The sequence below is a fragment of the Agelaius phoeniceus genome, chromosome 3 (genome assembly GCF_051311805.1).
Source record: "Agelaius phoeniceus isolate bAgePho1 chromosome 3, bAgePho1.hap1, whole genome shotgun sequence".
Taxonomy (NCBI): domain Eukaryota; kingdom Metazoa; phylum Chordata; class Aves; order Passeriformes; family Icteridae; genus Agelaius; species Agelaius phoeniceus.
Window position 1 is genome coordinate 94,038,727 of NC_135267.1, and position 21,153 is coordinate 94,059,879.

Consider the following 21,153-nt stretch of genomic DNA (forward strand, 5'->3'; position numbering starts at 1 on the left):
CCGCCTCCCAGCACCGCCCAATCAGAGGAGGCGGGCGCGGCGCGGCGCGCTAGCCGCTGGCCAATGAGGGCGCTTGGCGCGCTTGGCGGGCCGGAGGTTTGGCGGGAGTTGGTGCGGTGCGCGCTGGCTGTGTCCCTGTGGCCATGCTGTGCCGCGCGCTGCTCCGCCGCGCCGCCGCCGCGCCCGCCCGTGAGTACCGCGCCTTGCCCCTGCCACCGCCACCGCGCCTTCCCGTACCCCCTTCCGTCCCCATCCATCCCCGGCAGCCTGCACAGCCGCGGTGGCCGTCTCGCGGCTCGTGGCGCCCGAGCCTGTGGTGCCTGAGGCGCTTACGGTCCGTCTGTCCCGTTGTAGGTCGGTCCTCAGCGCTTCCCCTGCAGCATCTCTTGGAGAGCTACCAGTGCAGCCGAGAAGATGATCACCTGTCTTACGGGGAAACGGGAATGCCGGTCCCTCCTTTCGGCTGCACCTTTTCTACAGGTAAAGTCACCTCCTGAAAGCCCTTTTGTGCGGCCGGGGTATGGGCTCTGTTGTCAGCAGTCTGTTGTTTTAAAGTCAGCTTACTGTTACAGTGAGCTAGCTCCTACACGTGATAAACTTTGGATCGTGGTGCACCTAGATACCGATGGAAAGTATTCCCTCAAAGAAGAAACTGTAAAGCATTTATTTTAGTGTCATTGTTTCATCTGTGTGTGTTTCAAGGTGTGTCCTCTTGGTGACAGTGTGAGGCTACACAGGTGAAAAACTGGGGCTTTGTTCAAAATATATAAAAGCTATAATAGAGTGGAGAACATTAGGTAGAAATCAAATGCGGATGGGTGTCACTAGGCTGTGCTGTACACACGGCATTTCCCCATGATGGGGGAAGGGAGTAAGCAATAAAGTTCCTGGATCTTTAGGCCAAAACATCTTCATTCGTTGTACTCTAGTTTTGGCATGAGATTTTACATTTCTCTAAGGTGGCTTCCTGCTTTTCCAAGTCAGATCACAGAAAATGCTGGAGGCTGTAGATGATAGGTACTCTAGATACAGAAAACTGTAGCTGGAAAACTGTTATAGCCGGTGAAAGAGGTATTATCTCAAAAGTTGCTTCCGGAGCCATTTGATTGCCCATGTATAGTCATTCCTGAACGGAGCATCTAGAAAAAATGCTTGCCAGTATTTCTGCATTTTAACACTTAGGTTGCTATGTAGATGCTGTTAATTTCACAGTCTTATGTTTGCTGCATTCCCTATTTAAAGCATCTATGGTTTTCACAAAGAGCATGGGCATGATTTTGTATTAGCTACATAATATATTTCAATTTCTTTTCAGCCCCTAATTTGGAGCACATCCTGGCAGTTGCAAATGAAGAAGGGTTTGTTAGACTGTATGATACTGAAGCACAGACCACCAGCAAGCTCATCTTTAAAGGTAGATGTTGTACAGAAGATGATCTTCATTTGATGTGACAAGTGTGGGATTTGCTGCAATCGAAGAGAGCTTTTTGCAAGTCCTTAAAACATAAATTGTAGGCAGTACTTTATTCCTTCCACATACTTTGCTGAGTCTTCTTTACAAAGCAGCAGCATGAATGTGCTCTTAAATCAGCAGTAGTAGATGAATTGTTCTATGTTGTCTTTCATGCCTAAGGCAAACTGTTGACAAGATTTCTGATTTCAGTGTGTGATGTCATTTAGTCTTCTGCAAAATACCATGCTACAATGCACTGAACTAATCTTGGCTTTTGTTTTCTTGTTAGAATGGCGGGCTCACTCAAATGCTGTATTTGACCTTGCCTGGGTGCCAGGGGAACACAGGATTGTAAGGAATCTTTTGCCATCTGACTTTTTTTTTAATGCTTTGGCAACTGTGTACAGAAAATGACTTAAGCTTTTTATTTTTCCCTCTGAAGGTCACTGCTTCAGGAGATCAGACAGCCAAGGTGTGGGATGTGAGAGCTGGCGAGCTTCTTGGCATATGCAAAGGTCACCAGTGTAGCCTCAAGTCAGTTGCTTTTTCTAGATTTGAGAAAGGTAAATTGATCTTGCCTGTTGTCTGTTTTTTCCTTCTTCTTTACCCCTGGAAAAGTACTTTAGGGGCTAAAAAAGGGCTTTGGAAGCTGACAGGTACCAATAGCACAGGCCTGAGCAGTGACCCAGTCAGGAAAGCAAAACTGTTTAGCTGGAACTTGATGGTGTCCTGATGCTAAAATCTGCACATTTCTGATCTTGGGCAAAGATAAGATCTGCTTCCATACCCAAGTGTGTGAATATGCTTTCCATAGGCTGGTTTCTCTAGTGGGAGTAAAAAAAGAATAGCAAGAGTAAGGGAATAAGTCAAAAGCATGGCAAAACAATGGCCTGAGTTTTGTAGTTCCGGGACTAGCATCCCAAGTGTTGGGACAGGAGAGCCAGAGGTACACTGATGGCATTCTACTGCATTCAGTTAATTAAATCAATGCTTTTAGAAGCTAATAACACTTTTTTTCTCTCAGCTGTTTTCTGTACTGGAGGGAGAGATGGAAACATCATGGTTTGGGATACCAGGTGCAACAAGAAAGGTAAATAAACTTTCAGATATGTATCAGAAAAGCTTGGTGTCTCATGTAAAAGGACTACTGCTCAGATGGGCTGGTTGGACTGATACTTCTGATTACAATGTAGGCAGCAGAGGATTCTCAGATAACTGTACTGCTTTAGGTACTGTAAGGGGATGGAATAGGTATCTCTGCTATTTATGTATACCATGGCATTTCCCCACTTTGCAGCAGTCCCAGATGTGCAACATCAAACCACAGGCTGGTTTGATAATTCCCTGTGTGTAGACCAGGAGGTGAGGCTGTACAGAATGCATCCCTGCTAGGGCAGTGCAAGAGCAGGTGAGACAGGAGAGATTGCTTAGAGGTCAGAGCCATCCAGAGGGGTGAGGAAAAGCTGGAAAGGCTCCTGCCAGAGTAGGAAGGAAGGCAGAAAGTGTAGGAAAAAAGAGCTTGTGAGTGCTGGTAGCAACTGAATACATTGTGGGAACACCTACTAGGAATAAAAAAAAGTAGAAAATTTCCCTTACTCTAGTAAGGCAGTACATTTCATAAGTTAACAGACAAAAGGCTGAACATGGAATTACAAAATAGAGTGGAAAAGCACTGGACATGTTCCAGTGAGGCAGTTCTGCTTAGGATGAGGTGGGTTGAACGCTCCAGACCAGGATGCATGTGAAAAACAGACCAAGAGGTAATGATTTCCAGAGGCAGCCTGCCTAGATAAGTTTTAGTTTCATTGTCCATGTACACTGACCTCTGCAGTTTTTTGCAGTGTGTTCTTCTCACTGGTTTTGTATGTAATTAATTTTTGTTTTCAGAAGACAGTAATGATTTTAAAGGTTAACCCAAGCCACCTTTTAGGTCTAATCCCAAGCTGATGCCTGTTTTATTAAAGTGATAGCAAAATTGCATGTAAACTACTAATTGAGATGTCTTTGATTTCTTTCAGATGGCTTTTACAGGCAGGTAAATCAAATCAGTGGAGCACACAATGTGGCTGACAAGCAGACTCCTTCCAAACCAAAGAAGAAGAGGCAGAACCTGAGAGGACTTGCTCCCTTGGTGGTGGGTGTCTGGGCAACAAGCAAAATGTCACTTCTGGGGGCACTGTTATTCACAGAATTCTTCCTGAGTAAATATAGTGAGAAATACGTGGCTTGTATGTGGTAAATGCTTCCATTTATCTTTGCAGAGTTAGGGGTTTTTTGTCATGGTCATTTGCAGTGGCTAATTTTAGACATTGTTTAGGTGCCTAACAACCCACGTGCCATAAAAGCCAACTTTGGGCAAATGCTATGTGAAAATACATGGGGGTTTTTTTTCCCTCCCCAGGGAGGAAAGGAGTGGCCAGCATTCCCTTTTTGAGGGGAGAGATATGGAGAGTTGTAAATTTTTTTTCTGTCTTTTTTTTTTACTCCCTTAATTTGACCAGACAAATCACGGCCTTATTGCTTATTGGAGTAAGGCCTGATCATTTTTAATCTATTAGACTTTGGGATGAAGGCAGCTCTCTTATCTGTGAACTGAAAGATGTAATCTCAAACTGCTGCCCAAACACTTATCTCTCAGTGGCAATTTCACTAGTGGGAGTGTTCAAAGCATTGTTGTGTCCTAAATGACATCTGCTGTTTCTATGTTCTGCTGCCTGGCTAGGAGGAGGTTTTCCATGCATTCACATGGCCTTGAACTAAGATCTTGCTGACCTTAAAAGAAAATAAAGTTCTTTTTTCTTCTCTTTTTAAGGATTTCCAGCAGAGTGTAACTGTGGTACTGCTTCAAGATGAGCATACTCTTATCTCTGCAGGAGCTGTTGATGGGTAAGGAGGGATGATTCCTGCTTTCCTGTCTATTCTGTGCGCTCAGTGGCATAAAAAGATTGGGAGATTTTTCTCTCTAAGATCACTCAGTGGCCAATAAAGCCTAGAGCTACTGCTAGGTGGAAACAACAGCTATGCTGCCAGCTTGCATTGGCTTTACTCCCTTACTGGAGATTGCAGTACTGGACAAACTGTGATATGTGGTAAATGCTCATTTTAGGCTTAGCTATGGGGCAGAATGAGAGCAATTCTTCCCTCTCTCTCTCTCTATTCTCATGGACCTATGAGACCATACATAGACAGACTATTGTTAAACAGCCTTTATGGATGTGAGTGGGTGGTCAGGGCCTGGACATGTGTAGGCATGCTTGAGAAAATGTTGCTTTGAGTTACAAAAGATGCATTCTCTTAGATGCCAGATCCCTTGCAGCATCTTGGAGCTTGAGCAAACTCTGTTATTGATCAGCATGGCAATGATCCTCTTGGACTCGATTCTTCAGCAGGTTCCATGTGGTCAGAGCCTTTCTGAAGCAGATAAGATTGACTCTCCTGCCTATGGTTCATGACAGAGACTTGCTCCCAAAGAGCAAGTAAAAAAATTGGAAGACTTAATTTTTAAAACCACAAACTAAAACTACTCATCAGAAGTATAAATGCATCCACGTGTTTCCTTTTACTAGTTGAAGGAAGTTGGCTTCTAGGCTCTTGCTGTGTCTTGTGTTAGTTACAGAAGGCAGTGCTGCCTCCTCACCCATGGCCAGCAGAGCAATGTTTGGCTTTTAGCACGGCTCTGCTCCTGCTCAGCTCTTGTCTCCTTAGCACTGGACACTCCTCAGTCATGAGCACCCTGATTTCTGTGCTCTTAAAGGGCTGGATCAGCATGGGAAGGGAAATGAGGAAGCTGAAGACACTGGTGCTTTTCTCTTGCAGCGTGATCAAGGTGTGGGACCTGCGCAGGAACTACGCGGCTTTCCGCCAGGACCCGCTGCCCGTGCGCTCCTTCTGCTACCCTGGGACCAGCACTCGCAGGCTTGGTGAGCACTGCACATGTTACAGTGCACAGAGAATTTAACAAGTACTGTCTGTGACATTTCTTACCTTTATAGCCAGTTGTTGATCAGACTGGCCAACTCTGCAGGGTATTTTGATTGCCAAAATCAAATTTTCAAGTTGAAGAGTGAACATGCCTGACTTTTCTATCACTGCGCCAATGATAAAAATGTGCAGAGCTTCAGCAGTGCATTTTCATAAACAGAGCTGAGGAACAGTAAAGCTCTTCATGAGGAATTTAGCTAGTCATTTTGATACATGAGTAAAATTCAGATTGAACTTTCTTTGCATTGTATCTTGAAAGACAACAGACTGGACTGGGTTTTTATACTATCACCCCTTGAAACTGTTATCAAAAAAGATAGCACACTTGTTCATATTTCTCTGTCTTCTTTTTAACTTTAATGCCTTACAATGCTCTGGTGAAACACAGTAATTCCTGATTATTTGTCTGATCAATGTGGTAATGGTCAGTGTCACTCCCAAGGAGGGAGTTGTGAAATAATTTGCCTGCAGGGAAAGATTTTTCTTGAACCTGAATCACTAGCAAATCAGAGACTGGCTTGTACTATCAAAGCATGAGCATCTTTATTTTTGGTCTCTGCTTCTACAACTGGTTGTTCCTGTTATCTGTTTGAAACTATCAAATAAATCACTTGCCTGTTCTGAAGGTGCAATTCCTTTCTAAATACCACCCTGAACTCTCATGAGAAAATGTAGATGTTTCTAGAAACATTTCTTCTTCAGCAAGTGCTCTGTCAAACATAGAAATTTTACCATGACAATCTCATACATGATACAGATCCTTTCCAAATTTCCTTCTCTGGGCATTTCTTTGAGAATGTCTCTTTTCCAAATTTTTTTGTTCTGAAGAACTTCTCTCTTTCTCTGTAGGATACTCTAGCCTGGTTTTGGACTCCACTGGTGCTAATCTGTTTGCTAACTGCACTGATGACAGTATCTACATGTTCAATATGACAAGCTTAAGAACCACTCCAGGTAAGCATGATATCTGTGGAAATAGCTGCAAAAAGTATAGATGTTACAGAGCCTAGAAAGGCAAGTTTGTCCTTCTAACACAGAGAGACAGAGACAAGGTTCAACACTTGAAGGAAACCTATTCCATGCTCTTATCTCTAAAGCTATGCAGAACAGATCCACATTTTGTGTTAAGCCATCCACATAAAATTAATCTGGTTCACCCAGACAGAGACTGATGGTAGTTTGCCTGTTAGCTCTAGTTATCCAGTGAGGAATGGCTACTATCCAGCCTGAAGGAAGTTTGAAACCTCTGCTTACTGGCAGTCACTGGTTTGTCAGACTTTTAGATATGAATCCACTGAAAGTGATCACCTGATAACTTCAGATATTTTAAGGTGTCTTTTCAGTTTAACTTACACCACAGCTTCTGGAAGAAAGGATCCCCAGCATATTGAGGTGCTTCATCCTTTTGGATTCCTTCAGCTCTGCCGCTGTGACCTTTTCATGCACAAGATGGCCCTGAGCCTTTGGTGCACAAAGCTGCTTTGCCATAGGCCGGTGGCAAAACTGTTAGATGCATTCCAGCCAGACACATCATTTATTTTCCATTGCCTTTTCTCAGTCTCTCAGTTAACTGAAATTACATGAACAATGTGTCCTTCTATCTGCTCTTCAGGAAGGCAGTCTGGTGGGTGGGAATGCTTCCAGAGTGGAGAAGTGCTGCGAGTAGTAAATATTAACAGCTTGGTTGTTGGGGTTAACCCTGGCTGCTCTGTGGGGATGGGCTGTCTGTCCTGTGCTGGGTGGCTGCCAGTGCAGCCCTCAGCCTCCTCACGGAGCTCTTGCCTTGTGTGTGCAGCCATGTGCAGCCCCGTGCTCCAGCTGGATGGAGCTCCTGTGCAGCCGAGGTGGTTCCAGCTGGATGGAGCTCCTGTGCAGCCCCGTGCTCCAGCTGGATGGAGCTCCTATGCAGCCATGTGCAGCCCCACGCTCCGGCTGGACAGAGCTCCTATGCAGCCATGTGCAGCCCCACACTCCGGCTGGCTAGAGCTCCTATGCAGCCATGTGCAGCCCTGTGCTCCAGCTGGATGGAGCTCCTATGCAGCCATGTGCAGCCCCACGCTCTGGCTGGATGGAGCTCCTATGCAGCCATGTGCAGCCCCGTGCTCCAGCTGGATGGAGCTCCTATGCAGCCATGTGCAGCCCCACGCTCTGGCTGGATGGAGCTCCTATGCAGCCATGTGCAGCCCCACGCTCTGACTGGACAGAGCTCCTATGCAGCCATGTGCAGTCCCACGCTCCAGCTGGATGGAGCTCCTATGCAGCCATGTGCAGCCCCACGCTCTGGCTGGACAGAGCTCCTATGCAGCCATGTGCAGTCCCACGCTCCAGCTGGACAGAGCTCCTATGCAGCCATGTGCAGCCCCACGCTCCGGCTGGACAGAGCTCCTATGCAGCCATGTGCAGCCCCGTGCTCCGCCTGGATGGAGCTCCTATGCAGCCATGTGCAGCCCTGTGCTCCAGCTGGATGGAGCTCCTATGCAGCCATGTGCAGCCCCGTGCTCCAGCTGGATGGAGCTCCTATGCAGCCATGTGCAGCCCCACGCTCCGGCTGGATGGAGCTGCCGTGCTGCTCCTCGGAGCAGCTCCTACAGAGGGCAGCGCCCGCCCGCCCTTGGGCCGCCCTCACCGCGGCCGCAGCTGCTCCCATCCGGCACTGAGGCGGCTCTAGTTCGTCAGGAAATCCTCCTGTGACAGCACTTGCTGCCTGCTTTAGGAGGGATTCGCTGTCTGATGGCTCCTGCACTGCGAGAGCTGTGGGCAAAAAAAATCAAATGGGCTTGCAACTCTTCAAAGGCCACTGAAGGCAGCCATGTGTCCTCTTGGTCTGTGGGTTATTTCCTCTGTGAGAGCCACTACTGAAACAGGGCTGGAGGAGCAGGAGCCAGCCCATCCTGGGCTGCCCTGGGAGCCTTGTGCTTTGTGCCCCCTGAGAGGACAGGACATGGTGCCGCCAAGCACTTCACATCACGCTCAGTTCTCGTGCCAGCGGAGGCCGTGGTGGTACAGCCATGTCAGCCATTTGGGGTGGTGGTCTCAAGGCTTTAGCAAACACTACTGAGGCTTTAAATACTGGAGAGCATGACTGATGAAATACAGGTTTTTGATGAAATAAAGCTGCTGGCAGCAGGAGGAAGGAGCAGCCAGTGCCTTTGTGCCACCTGTGTGGAAGAAGGCTCCTGCTGTGGGGCTGCCCTTGTTGATGGAGCGGGACTGGTGATGGCGGCTGAGGGAGGAGGAAACAGGGAACCTGAACCAGAGGAGTGGGGCAGCCCAGGCTGAGCCTGCTTGTCATACGGGTCAAGGTAGAGCTTTAATGAAACTGCCATTGGTTTGTTTGAGAAGCCTGAAGGGCTCCAGAATAATAATAAATCTTCCTGCTGCCAGAGCCCCAGAGCAAGGGAGCAGTGCAACCACTTTCTCCAAAGGATAAGTGGCTAGGCAGGAAAAGCCTGTAAGATCAGCCCTCCTTGCACAACTGACTCCAGGGCTATGCATTGAGTGGGGCTTTTACTGATTTTTGTATTTTATTTCCTCTTCACAGTGGCAGTTTTCAGTGGACACCAGAATTCCACCTTTTACATCAAATCCAGCACCAGCCCTGATGACCAGTTCCTGGTCAGTGGCTCGAGTGACTGCAATGCCTACATCTGGAAGGTGAGACAATGGGGGCAGCTGCTTTTGCTTTTCATGTTCACATAGAACACTCCTTGCTCCCCAGTCCTACCCAAAGCAGCATGGGCTAGCTCCTGGCATGTTGTGCCTGGAGTGTGTATGTTGCTGTCAAGGCTTTGTGTAATTGTTTAATGTAAAACAGAGCTAACCTCCTGCCATCAGTACATCTCTCATCACTGCTGCTTATTGCAAATTGCTGCTCTTAATCTGGTTTTAATGGGCATTAAAATCCTTTTTCAGTCCTGTTGATTCAGGCAGCTATGACAAGTAGACAGATAGTTCTCAGTTCATAGTTAGCAATGGAGCACATTACCAGAAACCTAAAAGTTTAATTGTTTTAAAGGGCACTCTTTCCCTCCACCTCTCCCTTTTCCAGCTCCTGCTTCAGACATAGCTTTTTCTCATGCTTAATTTACAGTAGTTAAAGCCTTTGTGTTACAGCAAGGGCTCAGCCAGAGCCTTCAGCAAAATTCCAAAGCACTGTCTGACAGCTGAGGGCCTTCATCACTTAACATCTTGCAGTGACGTGCAGGAAATGCAAATGTCACCAAGATAGTAGCAGGCACCTCAGAATAAGGCATGCCTCAAGTTCTGATCTTCATGCTCCTCATATGGGAACAGAGTGGACTTACTGAAGTAGAACAGACAGAAGCCACAGGTGACTGCCTATTACAGTTTTGGACTGTGTGAACTTTTAGGGAATGTTGACTTATGCATCCATTTCACAACGAGTCTGAAAGTAAAATACAAACCTCTCAGAGGAGAGGGTCAGCCTACTGAGGCTGTGATTTGAGCACATAGCCTCTTTATTTTGGAGAACACTTGGAAGCAGCTGGGTGGCTCACTCAGTGGAGGCAGGAGTGTGGTAGCAGGATTACTGTGCCAAGTGGTGTCATTTTAACCTTCCTTGTGTTCTGTGCAAATTCAGCAAAAATGCCTGTGTGAACTTGAGTTGCACATTCTGCATTCATGTGTTTCGATACTCTCTTGGAACACAGGCTGGGACTCAGTTGAGAGTATTCAAGGATGTCATTATATCTCAAAATTTAAGCATTTTAGCACATTTAAAATGCATTAATGTAGGGAACGTTTCTGCTGCTATCACATCTGAGTGACAGATCGTATTGCATATTTATAAAATAAATCATCAGATGATTACTTTTTATTTTAATACCACAGTCATATTAGAAAGGGGGACTTCCAGTGCATTTGTCTCTTTCAAGATCTGTCGTATTCAGAGGCTTCTTAATTAAATGTTGGCAAATTTGACTCTGAAACATATGTATCTTTTCCTGGCATGAGGACTTACTATGCTGTGAAGAAAACAATGGTTAGATGATGCATGAATAGTTAACAGGTAATGTTATAAGGACCTTTATGAAGAGCTCTTTCTGTATCTAGAGAGGAATGAAGTGCAGAGGAAGACCTTTTCCACTTAGACGATTTCTTTGAGAAACTTTTGCAGCAGTGCTAAGTTTGTGTTTGATTGAGAAACGCTGTGGATAGAAGTTATTGCTGACAAGGATGCTGTTTCAGTCTATTTTCATATACAAGTCACTTCCAGGCAAGAAACACTTCTTTTGTTGTGTTTGGTTTGGTTTTATTTAAATTAGAAGTTAATCAATTGATGAACTCTCACTCTTGAACAACCATAAGATTATACAAGCTGAAGAGCAGAGAGGTTTTTCTCCACAAAGATGGTACCTATCTGAGGTACCTTCCTGGTAATAAAACAATACCATTTGTAGATCTGTGCTTCCATTGTTCTTTCAATCCTTTGATGTGGATCCCTCCCAGGAAACCATATCAAGTTACACTTTGGTGTGTCCCAGCCCTGGAATGGAGGTGCTTCTGTAGCATATGGTGCACAAAGCCATAGACACCATTTTAGGCTGCATCTTGAAAATGGATCTAACAGCTGTTTCCAGTGAGGAGAGTAACTAAAAAAGGTCTCATTTCCTAGGTTTCTCTTTTTAACCTTTCCACAATAGGCCTCACTTCCCCAACAATATCCTGTCAATTCAGGCACAAAAAGCAGCCTGTGCTGGGGCTAATCCCGACTTTCCATGCAGACTGCCTGACAGTCTTCTGCCAAACACATGGGCACAGCCATAACTCTGCACTCCACAGGAATAGTATAGTTCCTTTAATTTACACTGCTATATTGTAAAATCACCGTGTCCTAGAAAGAGTAATTCCCTTCCTCTGCTTTCCTTCCAGCAATCAGTGGCTACTGGACCACTGTTTTGGCTGCTATGAATGTATAATAGCAAGACTGCTATTAACTGTAAGTGAAGATGTTCTCTGCACCAAGATCTTCTGTTTATTCCCTAAATAGGGATTTGATTTCCATTGCATCTTTTGGCAGTGAAGGGAATGCTCTGACCAAGGCATTTAGTGGCTATTTAGTCAAGTGATTGCCTCTATCATGCCAGGGGAAAAAAGGGTCCTGTTAAGATAAACCTGTTTGTATCAAAACAACTTAAGTTCTGAAGCTGCAGTTTTGCAGGCCGTTGTAGATGATCTACAAGAGAAAAATGTTTGTGAATCAGAAGCCTTCTCCAAAGTCTTGCATCTTCCTTTGAAACCTATATGTAACATCCACTACTTTTCCCAGACAGCAAAGGATCTGTTCATTCCCTTAGTAATTTATGCAAATCCCCTTGATAAATCTCCCTTATAATGTCACATCAATGGTGGTGACTCACAGCTCCAGAAAGGATTGCTTGCTGAAAGCAAGCAAAACTCTGTGTGTGTGTGTGTATGTGTATGTTCATGTGTGTGTGTTTTCTTCTTTGGGCCACTTAGTGCTGGCTTCAGCTCTGTCTGTCACTTACAGGAGCTGGAGTCAAAGATAAGTAGCAGGAGAAAGATTTTTATGAAGAGTGTGAGAGAAGTGGAGATCAGTTGAATGGATGTGAGTGATTGAGAGAACTTTCCTATGAATCTTAAGAGGGTGTCTGGTCCAGCTGATTGATTGGAGAAGGCACTTGACACTTGCACAAAAGCCACTAGAGGTTCATCTATGGGATTTTGTTGGCAGTGGTTTCATTTTTTTAATAAACCGTTGACCTGTGATTGGGACACAATTAAAAATAGCAGCAGAATATATTTGCCTAGCCTGATTCAAAATATGAATTCCCAACATCTTACCTGGAACAGGTAGAGGTATTTAAAATGCTTGTGTCATGTTTTGGGCTGTCAACTCTGGAGGCAGAATTCCTGTGTGTAGCAGGAATTGAACAAGTGTTTCCATGAACTGCTGCTTAGGACTTCCTCAGTTGTTGCCTGATGTTGACAGGCTGAGAGCATTTCATACAGGAAAGATGGGAAGTATCCATATGCTTCACAGGTGGGATATGGGCTTTTCCTTGGTATATTAGGCTGTTTGCCTTCTGACTGTTGGCTTGTTTTTGTGGAATTTTTAAGGTTTCTGAGCCAAGCCTTCCTCCACGGATACTCCTTGGTCACTCTCATGAAGTTACCTCCATTGCTTGGTGTCCTTCAGACTTCACTAAGGTTTGTCTTCTCCAAAATGGATTTTACTGGGAAAGAATAGATGTGATGTGATAACATCTGCTTTTCAAAATGACAGCAGCAATTTTTGTTTTGGGAGGAAATTTTTAGTCAATCAGTTCTAAAATGTTCATTTAGGAGACAGTAATCCAACCTTGTCATATTAGCACAACATATCAGAACCTTTTTATTCTTTTCAGATAATTTTGGCTAATTGAGAAATTCTAAGAAATTGCAAATCAGTAAAGACCTCTCCTGATGAGAGCTTGATACTACCTATAAGAGACAAGACAATGAAATAATTTAATCAGGGCTTTTCATAAGCCAAAGGCTTGTTTTGTTGTTCCATTTTCACATCTTCCTTTCCCTCTGACCATTGATATATCTGCTAGTCTAGTACAGAGTGGCAAGAAGTTTTGAATGCCCTTTAAAAACATATGGACTCTTTTCATTGTGACCTCTTTTCAAAATCTGGGCTGCTTTTATGACAAAAAGAGCCTCCAGTGAAATTGGGTCGGTAGTTATGCACCAGGTGTCACTGACAGGAAAACAACTGGAGTCGGAAGTTGGCTCAAATGTTTGGCCTAGCTCAAAACTAGAGATAACCCTGAAAAATCCTGAGCAGTGTCCTAACAACAGCCAGAGTTCCTTCTACCCCTCAATGTTAAAGAAGTCAGCTTCTTTCCCTAGCTTCCATTGCAGCACCAGAACTTCAGAAATGCATTACAGTGTAGGAGGGTGGGAGTCTTGCAGGGAAACATCGGGAATTGTTCTCATTGTGTAAGATGCACAATATGAGAACTGGCATGTCAGATGAAATTTGTGATCTAGAGGTAGCCCAGCATCCTCATCATGATGTGTTGGAAATGCAGACCAATTCAGCCTTTTAGATTGTTACTGGCACAGGGAAGAAATAGGCAGTCATTTTTCAGATGCCAATGCATGAGGAAAAGTGGAAAATATGGAGCTAACACAGGTCAGGAAGCTGCTTGGTGTGATTTGAGAAGCAAGGTTGCTTTTGGTAGGGACAACATTGGTGTGACAAAAGTCAGAGTAGAGACACTTGCCCCATTCTGATTGCTATGAACTCTCACCACAGCATTTCCTTTTTCTTTCTACTGGTTGATTCCTACTGAGTCAACAGCTAATCTGCCTGAAGATAGCCATAAAGTGTGGGTTAGATGGGTGCTGCTCCTTTGGTCAGGATTCCAGAGATCTTTTTGGAGCATGTTATGCTGCAGCAGGGCTCTAGAGCTGTATTTCTGGCAGAGTTGGGTTCTCTGCCAGGTACTGCTGACATCTGACTCTGAAGAGATAGCACAGCTCATGCAGCAGCCATCCAATGTCACCTTCTCGGTGCGCTGCAAATGTTTGTCCCCAAGCTGAAGATGTCCTCAGCAAAAGAGGCAGATTGAGATGCAGGTGCACAAAGGATCGTGGCTGCTTTTGTCTACCAAGGGTTGGAAATCCCAAAATGTGCTGTGCCCTGAGCAGAGCAGTGTATCTTACATAGCCATGTGAAGCAAATGGTGCAGTAATGAAACTGAGTTGGGTTCTTTTCACTGTTCAATGGTCTATCTTGTACCCCTTCAGCCATGCTTCACCATCATTCATACTGGCATGGTGTGCTGGATGAAGCTGTTCCAGTTCACTCAGCCAGTGATCCATAGGATGTGCCCTGGTCGCTCTAACACACAAATTTATACTTAGATTGCCACATGCTCTGATGACAACACTGTGAGGATTTGGCGCCTTCAACGTTGTCCTGAGGAAGAGAAATCAGTATCCAGCAAAGCCAGCCTGGTGGGCTGGGTCACTCAGAAGAAACCAGAAGAACAGCATGGAGCAGGTAAGGCCCTTGAGCTATCTTGCTCACACAGCTGCTGAATTTTGTCTGTTCTCTGTACCAACAAAAGCCTTTGGCTTGTTGGTACAGAGGTTTTTCTCATATTAGGCAATTACTCATATAGCCAGACAAGCAGTTCTACTTGTAAATACTTCTGCCATCAACAGGACAAGCTGGCTGAAGTAGCTTACAAGTATGGCAAAGTCTGTATTCATTGACACAGCTTGTTGGACAGACAGATCTTCAGTGGGTTTCAGCAGGGTTTGATAACTGAACAGCCTAAGGAAATGTCACTGTAGCAAGAACTCACCTTTTTTAAATTTCCCTATCAAATACCAAGCCAGAGCAGTAAGATCATATGCTTTTTCTAGTTTGGTAGTTTACCCAGCAAAGGGCTGACAGCACATGTAGAGCCTTGGAACTCTGACCTGTTTGCTTCTGCCCATAGCTGAACTGTGCACAGGGTTATTTCTCAGGTGTGGTTATCAGTGTTGTCTCTCTTTCTTCAGCTTCAGACAGTGGTACTGACCATATACAGCCAAATGAAATGCTGTGTAGTGAAAGTACTTAAAAAAAACATGTAGACAATTTTGATGATTGTGATGTCCCAGAATTAGTCACCTATTCATGTGTTAAGTCTAGTGAGCAAATGCATTACCTTTCCACAAAGCTTGGGCACTCAGACAAGTTGTGCAGCATGCTCTGAGCTAGCAAGCAGATGTGGGCTCTGTAGAGAAGGGAGTCACTAAGCAGGTAGTACCCTAGAGCAGAAGAAAGGAGCCCTGATCATAATATTAACTTTGATTTGTCTGTAACCTGCATTATGTTGCAGTAGAGTAGGTGAAAGGAGGAGAAGTGCCCTCCTCCCAAAGTGAAGTGAGATGAGCTTCTCTGCAGAGTAGCTCTGAAACTAAGAATACAATAGCTTCCCAGCAGCTGCTGCTGTGACTTCCTGCATTCCACCTATCTTTATGAGCCACCCTCCAAATGAATTTCATCTTGGCTAGCACAAAAAAAGGCTGAAGGTCTCCAAATCCCACTAATGGGATAACATTACCTCTATAACCTTTTGCCAGTGAGTAACAAGTCTAGCAGGAAGTTTGCAGGACAATGGGAGGGAGAGTGCCAGGACCACTACATAGCTGGTAATTGTTTTGTGTGTGCAAAATTGTTTTCTTTTTTGAGCCTCCTCAGAGAGGGTTCAAAAATACCTTTGTGTCCTAATGCCAGCAAAACAGAAGTAAGCATAGGTTTAGACCAAAACCATGAGATCTAAAGTATCTTATACACCAAGACCTTATAAGTCAGGTTTGGCAATAATACCAGAAAAAAATTACTTATTTCTCTTTGCTCTTGCTGCATGAAAGTAACACAGGAGGGAAGAGGAAGTACACAGACACTGCAAACACAAGAGCAGGCTTCCTGCTGACCTTGGCTCTTGAACACAAAACACGTGCTGGTAGAATATAGGAGTTATCTGCAGAGACTAATTCAGAGCAGGCAAGCAGAGGACTATTTCAGACCTGCTGGGATGAATCTAGGTAGTTCCCCACCCATTTCTGACGAACAAATTAGGAGATTGAGGTTGTGTATTGATTGTTGACCTATTTCTTGAAGTGTAGCAACCAGAGCTTCCTCTTTGGCAATTACTTTTGTGGTTTCTTTAAGTTGTACTACTTTCTCTGTGGTTTTGTGTAGCCAAATTTCTGGAGCAGGCCTGTGCGTGGACAATTTGTGAGTCTTAAATTTGGAGATTGATAATACCACTCTAAAAGATTTGTGGCAGAGAAGGTAGGAAACATCCAAAATAACCTGCTTTGGTGTGATGCAGGTTGACTGCAGGTATTTGCAATATTGTACCATGTGCAGTGGCAGCATAAATGGAAACAGCTTCAAACTAGCTTGGTAGAAACCTGAACAATGCATGCAGTCTCAGGGAAAAAAAAGCCCAATCTTCATATTCTTTATCTCAAATTTGTGTTTGTGTCTTGCCATGACACTCATCCTACTCCCAGGATTACTCTTTTTCCACTATTCAGTGTGTCCACAGCGTAACTCTCAGACGAGTTTGGGATTCAAAGTGCTCATACCCAATTAGTCATACGATATTTCTGCTGAATGAATTTGTAGTAATCATTATGGATCAAGAGTTGCTGAGCTTGCTGTTTTCTTCCCCCCTAGGAGCTTAGATTTTTGAGTGCAACTAATTTCCCAGCTGAGTTATTATTGTCTTGTAAGTGCTCATTAAACCAAAGATGAGGAGAAGAAATCTTGGCAGTTATATTTGCATAGCCCAGATAGAAGCAAGTTGTTATGAAGTAGCCTATTTTATCAGGAAAGGAGCCTTTGATTCTGTTTTTTGTGTTGAAGTTATTTGTGGTGGGATCCTTGAATATGGGATCCTATTCAATTTTGCTGTGATGCAGCAGTACTTGTATTTTGGATACTAGTTAGATAATACAGTGAAAGGATCAGAAGAGCTTTAGTATGGTATATAACCAGGCCTGTGGGTGCTCACTCAACATGTTGTTTGTGAGACAGCCCAACACTGTAAAGAAACTGGCAGGTTGTTCACACTAGACTTCTCATTGTTCTAATGAAGTGCTCTATAGTGCAGTGCTAGTGCTCAGAGTGGGCAGTTTGGATTAAACCCCTGGTATACATAAAAACTTTAGTGCTCTTGTGCCCAGCAGTGGAAGTGCACAGAGGAACTTAAGGCACTACCCCATTTAATTGCATCACCATGAGTTAGGTGAATGAGAAAGTATTGTATTTGCTGGGAATGTCCCAATGAAGGCAGGAATGATGACTTTGACTCCATATTCTCAGAAGGCTAATTTATTACTTTATAATACTATATGATATTAAAGAATACTATACTAACTGTGCTAAAGAATACAGAAAGGATACTTACTCAATGCTAAAAGGATAATAGTGAAAACTCGTGACTCTGGAGAGAGTCACAACACAGCTTGGCACTGATTGGCCAAAGAATCAAAACAACTCACACCAGAATCTAATGAAACAATCACCTGTGGGTAAACAATCTCCAAACACATTCCACACGAGCAAAACAGAGGAGAAGCAAATGAGATAAGGATTGTTTTCCTTTTCTCTGAGACTTCTCAGCTTTCCAGGAGAAAAATCCTGGATGAAGGAATTTTTTCAGAGAATGTGAATGCCATAAGAAAGCAGGCATCTTACAAACCTACTAATGTGCTCCCTGTGGGAGGGGGCTGGAGATAAAAACATTTGAAAAAATTAAAGTAACACTCTCTAATATTGCTGCAGACTGAGATCCTTGCTATGTATGATTCCCACTGTTGTTAGTGAGGTCCTTATGTCCCTAGCTATGACTGGTGTTTTCTGAGTGTTCAAAATTTCTCTTTTACAAGCAGGGGCATTTATATCTTGGCTAGTGAGCTCAGAAGCCACTGTGAAATACCTGCTTGGGAATCATTTGTTAAGAGATTTTATTTCCTTTGGAATTAAGTCCTTGTTCAGCAGGTGAAGAATTTCTCAGGCTTCCCTGGGTGCGGTAAATAACTATTGGCTCCATTCTAATACAACATTGCAGAAAGTCCAACAGCAAAAAGACAAGAGAATGAAAGAATGTTCTTCACTAAAAAAAATGTTTAAAATCTGCAGCCAGTAACACCTGGAGCATTATTTACATGCTAGGGCATCACAGTGTAAGGCTCCCTTGCTACTGTAATTAGCTATGGGACCTGCTTGCAGTACCTTTGTCCATCAGCTCAGTTATGGAGCTGTTAAAGATGCAGGGCAGGTGGGGACCAGCCTTTTTGCCAGGCAGTTGTCTGGAAAAGCAAAATCCAAAGCTCCAGCAAGGCTAGATACACTTGGAAGATTCAAGATTTGTTTTGTCAGTTCTTTTTGGCTGTAGCTCATGTAAGAACTCTCATTACCAAAAGGATAGATGTCAGACATTACACAAATGTACTGCATTATGCTTTATCAGTGTGATACAGGACTTTATAAAGGACTTGTACCAGTTTAACCAAAGTCAGAGGGATTTCTATAACTTCTTAGTTCAAAAGGGTGTATTTGACCCACAGGGTCAGCACTGGTTCATCTCCTGGTTGGAAGGGGTGTTTTTAAGAAAACTGGCCTTAATTTGTTGTTCTGTGTTCCTCATCAGACTTCTTATTTCTCCCCTCCCAGGGCCAGCAGCCAGCCCACAGAGCACTCCTGCCAAGGCCCTGAGAGCAGGCAGTGTGTGCATTTCCTCACCACGGCCTGCTGCCTGTGCTCCCACGCAGTGCGGAGACCTCCCTCTGCCCACCAGCACTCCCACTGCTGCTCCCAAAACCCCGACTGCCACAGCCTCCACCCCAGCCAAGCCACCTGCAGCCAGCCCCTCTGCGTCCCCCAGACTGATCCCTTCCTCCAGAATGTCCATCAAACACTGGGTTACAAGGACTCCTTGCTCTTCTCCTCCAAAAGGGGAGAAAAAGGCTCCTTCTCCTAGAAAAGCCCTGGCAGAAGTCACCCAAGTCACCCAGGGCCTCCTGGAATCTGCTTGCCCTCCTCAAGTGCCACACTCACAGTTTGAAAAGCGTGCCAAGAGAAGGCTTGACTGCAGCAAGGAGGCTGATGCAGGGCAGAAGTGTCTACAGGGCTGTAGCTGTGTGACTGAGCTGGACCATGCAGCTAAGAAATCCAAGCTGAATTTATGTCACTTGGTTCCAGACCAAAAAGCTTCTGATGAAGACTCTCTCAGCCTGGCTGACTTGTGTAATGACCATGAAGGCTCCAGCCACAGCCCAAAAGAGCCTTCCCTTTCTGGAAGCCATATTAATCCATCAGGCATTCAAACTTCCCCCCATCTTTTCAGATCTCCATGTGGGAAAGACACTGAGGTAGTAGATAAAGAGAACAGTTCTCCTGAAAGAAAAAATTGGTTGTCTGCTCTGGGGGAGAAGCTACGGACTGGCAGAGCTGGCAGCCAGAGCACATCAAACAGCCCCCTGTCATCCTGCAGCCCTGGTGCCAAGAGACAAGAGTCTGTGGCAGTGGCCACTTCACCAAAAACTGTAAGTAGGGCAGCCAACAACATCCTCATGAAATAAGTTCTCCCTAGCTGCCACTCTCCCTTTGTTTGTTCTCTCCTGCTCAGACACAAAGAATTATCTGATCCCTTTGACTATGGACAAAAGGGATGGTTTCTGAACTAATAAGCCAGATACATTAATGCTGTTACCTGCTAATCCTCTCCATGCAGGAACAGAATTTTTATGATGTGTCCTTCATTTTCAAGGGACTTGAGGCACACAGGAGCTCAGAGATCCCTGCAGCCCCCAGCTGGATGTTAGAAGAATGTAGCCATCTTAAAGAGAGCTCTACTCTGAGGCACAATAATGCCAACAGCTTTCCTGGCAGATCTCCTGTTTATGTGTTCACCATCATATCTGCCTGTTTATGTTACTGGAAAGCCACTTAAACATTGGAAGAAAGAGCTACATTCTCTTCCAGCTCAGGTAGCAAAAGAATTTGTTACCCGTGTTAAAACTGTGGGGCATTAAATAAAGCCTTCAGTTCCTTCAATGGAAAACTAGAAGGGTACAAGAGTGAGGGTTTGTTTCTAAAACAAACCAAACTTGACTTGTCCCTGAAGCTGGACTCCCAAGTCCTCTCCAGTGTCTTTGACTGAGTTTCATTTTAGTAAACGTTAGGTAAATTTTCAGTCATCAAATTTTAGTTGTACTCTTGAATATCTGATGCTAAAAGTTGTTGCCATCATTGAGGCTTATCTCATTTCTTGCCTGATTTCATCACTTCCAACACTTCTATCAGATACAACCTGGGCAAAGCACCAGTTCTGAAGTTATTCATAGCAGCTGGACTCCTCAAGTTGTGGTTGTACCAAGCAACCTTGGTTATAGGAAACCTACAACTTGTGACTACTTGTGCTTTATGCTGTACATGTTTAAACACAAGACAGAGAGATTTGCCCTGGAGAGAGATTACTATAGAACAATTACCTTTCCTGCCCAGTATGCTCTGATTCAGATTTTGGGATGCTCCTGTGTTGTTCTCATAGCCTGAGGAGATGCCAGGAATACCCAAGAGCATTCATTGAATTTGCTGTATCTTGGAAATCTGCAGCTCTCTTACCTGCTGTGGGGAAGCTGAAACTGCAGCTGGAGTGCATTTCTCATGGCAGTGGGACAACCCCAGGATTTATACAGTGTTTCCTGTAGATGGAAAGCCTCTTACCTTGGAGACTGATTGTAGTAAAGAACCTTTCATTTACTCTATTAGTTGGGAAGCCGAGCAAATTGGAGCAATGATGGAGGGGAGACTTTTGATATTCCTGCAGCATATGAGCTGTTCACCTAAAAGTGTTTCGGGCTAATTTTGGTTTTATTTCCTGCTAGGCTGCAGCCACTTCAGTTTCCATGAGGAAGATCTGCACATACTTCCACAGAAAGCCACAGAATGACTGAAGCAGTGTGCGGCGCTTGCACCTGAGGGATGTTGGCACCAGGCTATCAAGACTTAACAATGCCAACAGCAATGCACCAGGATTTCACAATTTGCTGTCAGACCTTCATAGACTTGAGGTTTTAGTCTTCCCATTTTTAAAGTTGTTATCAGTTGAAGTGAGCTGTGTAAAATCTACACAATACTTACTCATGGTCTCTTTCTGACTTAGGGTATGTGT

At 44.5% G+C, this 21,153-nt stretch overlaps 1 protein-coding gene across 1 annotated transcript; it reads left to right on the plus strand.

Annotated features, from left to right (window-relative positions):
- The first annotated feature begins 106 nt into the window (after positions 1-106).
- Positions 107-20,935, plus strand: DTL (denticleless E3 ubiquitin protein ligase adapter). The gene is made up of 15 exons (XM_054630196.2): positions 107-189; positions 355-480; positions 1,316-1,414; positions 1,743-1,804; positions 1,896-2,016; positions 2,478-2,543; positions 3,472-3,587; positions 4,266-4,339; positions 5,270-5,373; positions 6,284-6,388; positions 8,976-9,088; positions 12,536-12,625; positions 14,333-14,471; positions 18,651-19,522; positions 20,867-20,935. Exons 1-15 carry the CDS (start codon positions 144-146, stop codon positions 20,933-20,935), a joined length of 2,202 nt encoding a protein of 733 aa, XP_054486171.2. The 5' UTR covers positions 107-143.
- The last annotated feature ends 218 nt before the right edge of the window (positions 20,936-21,153 follow it).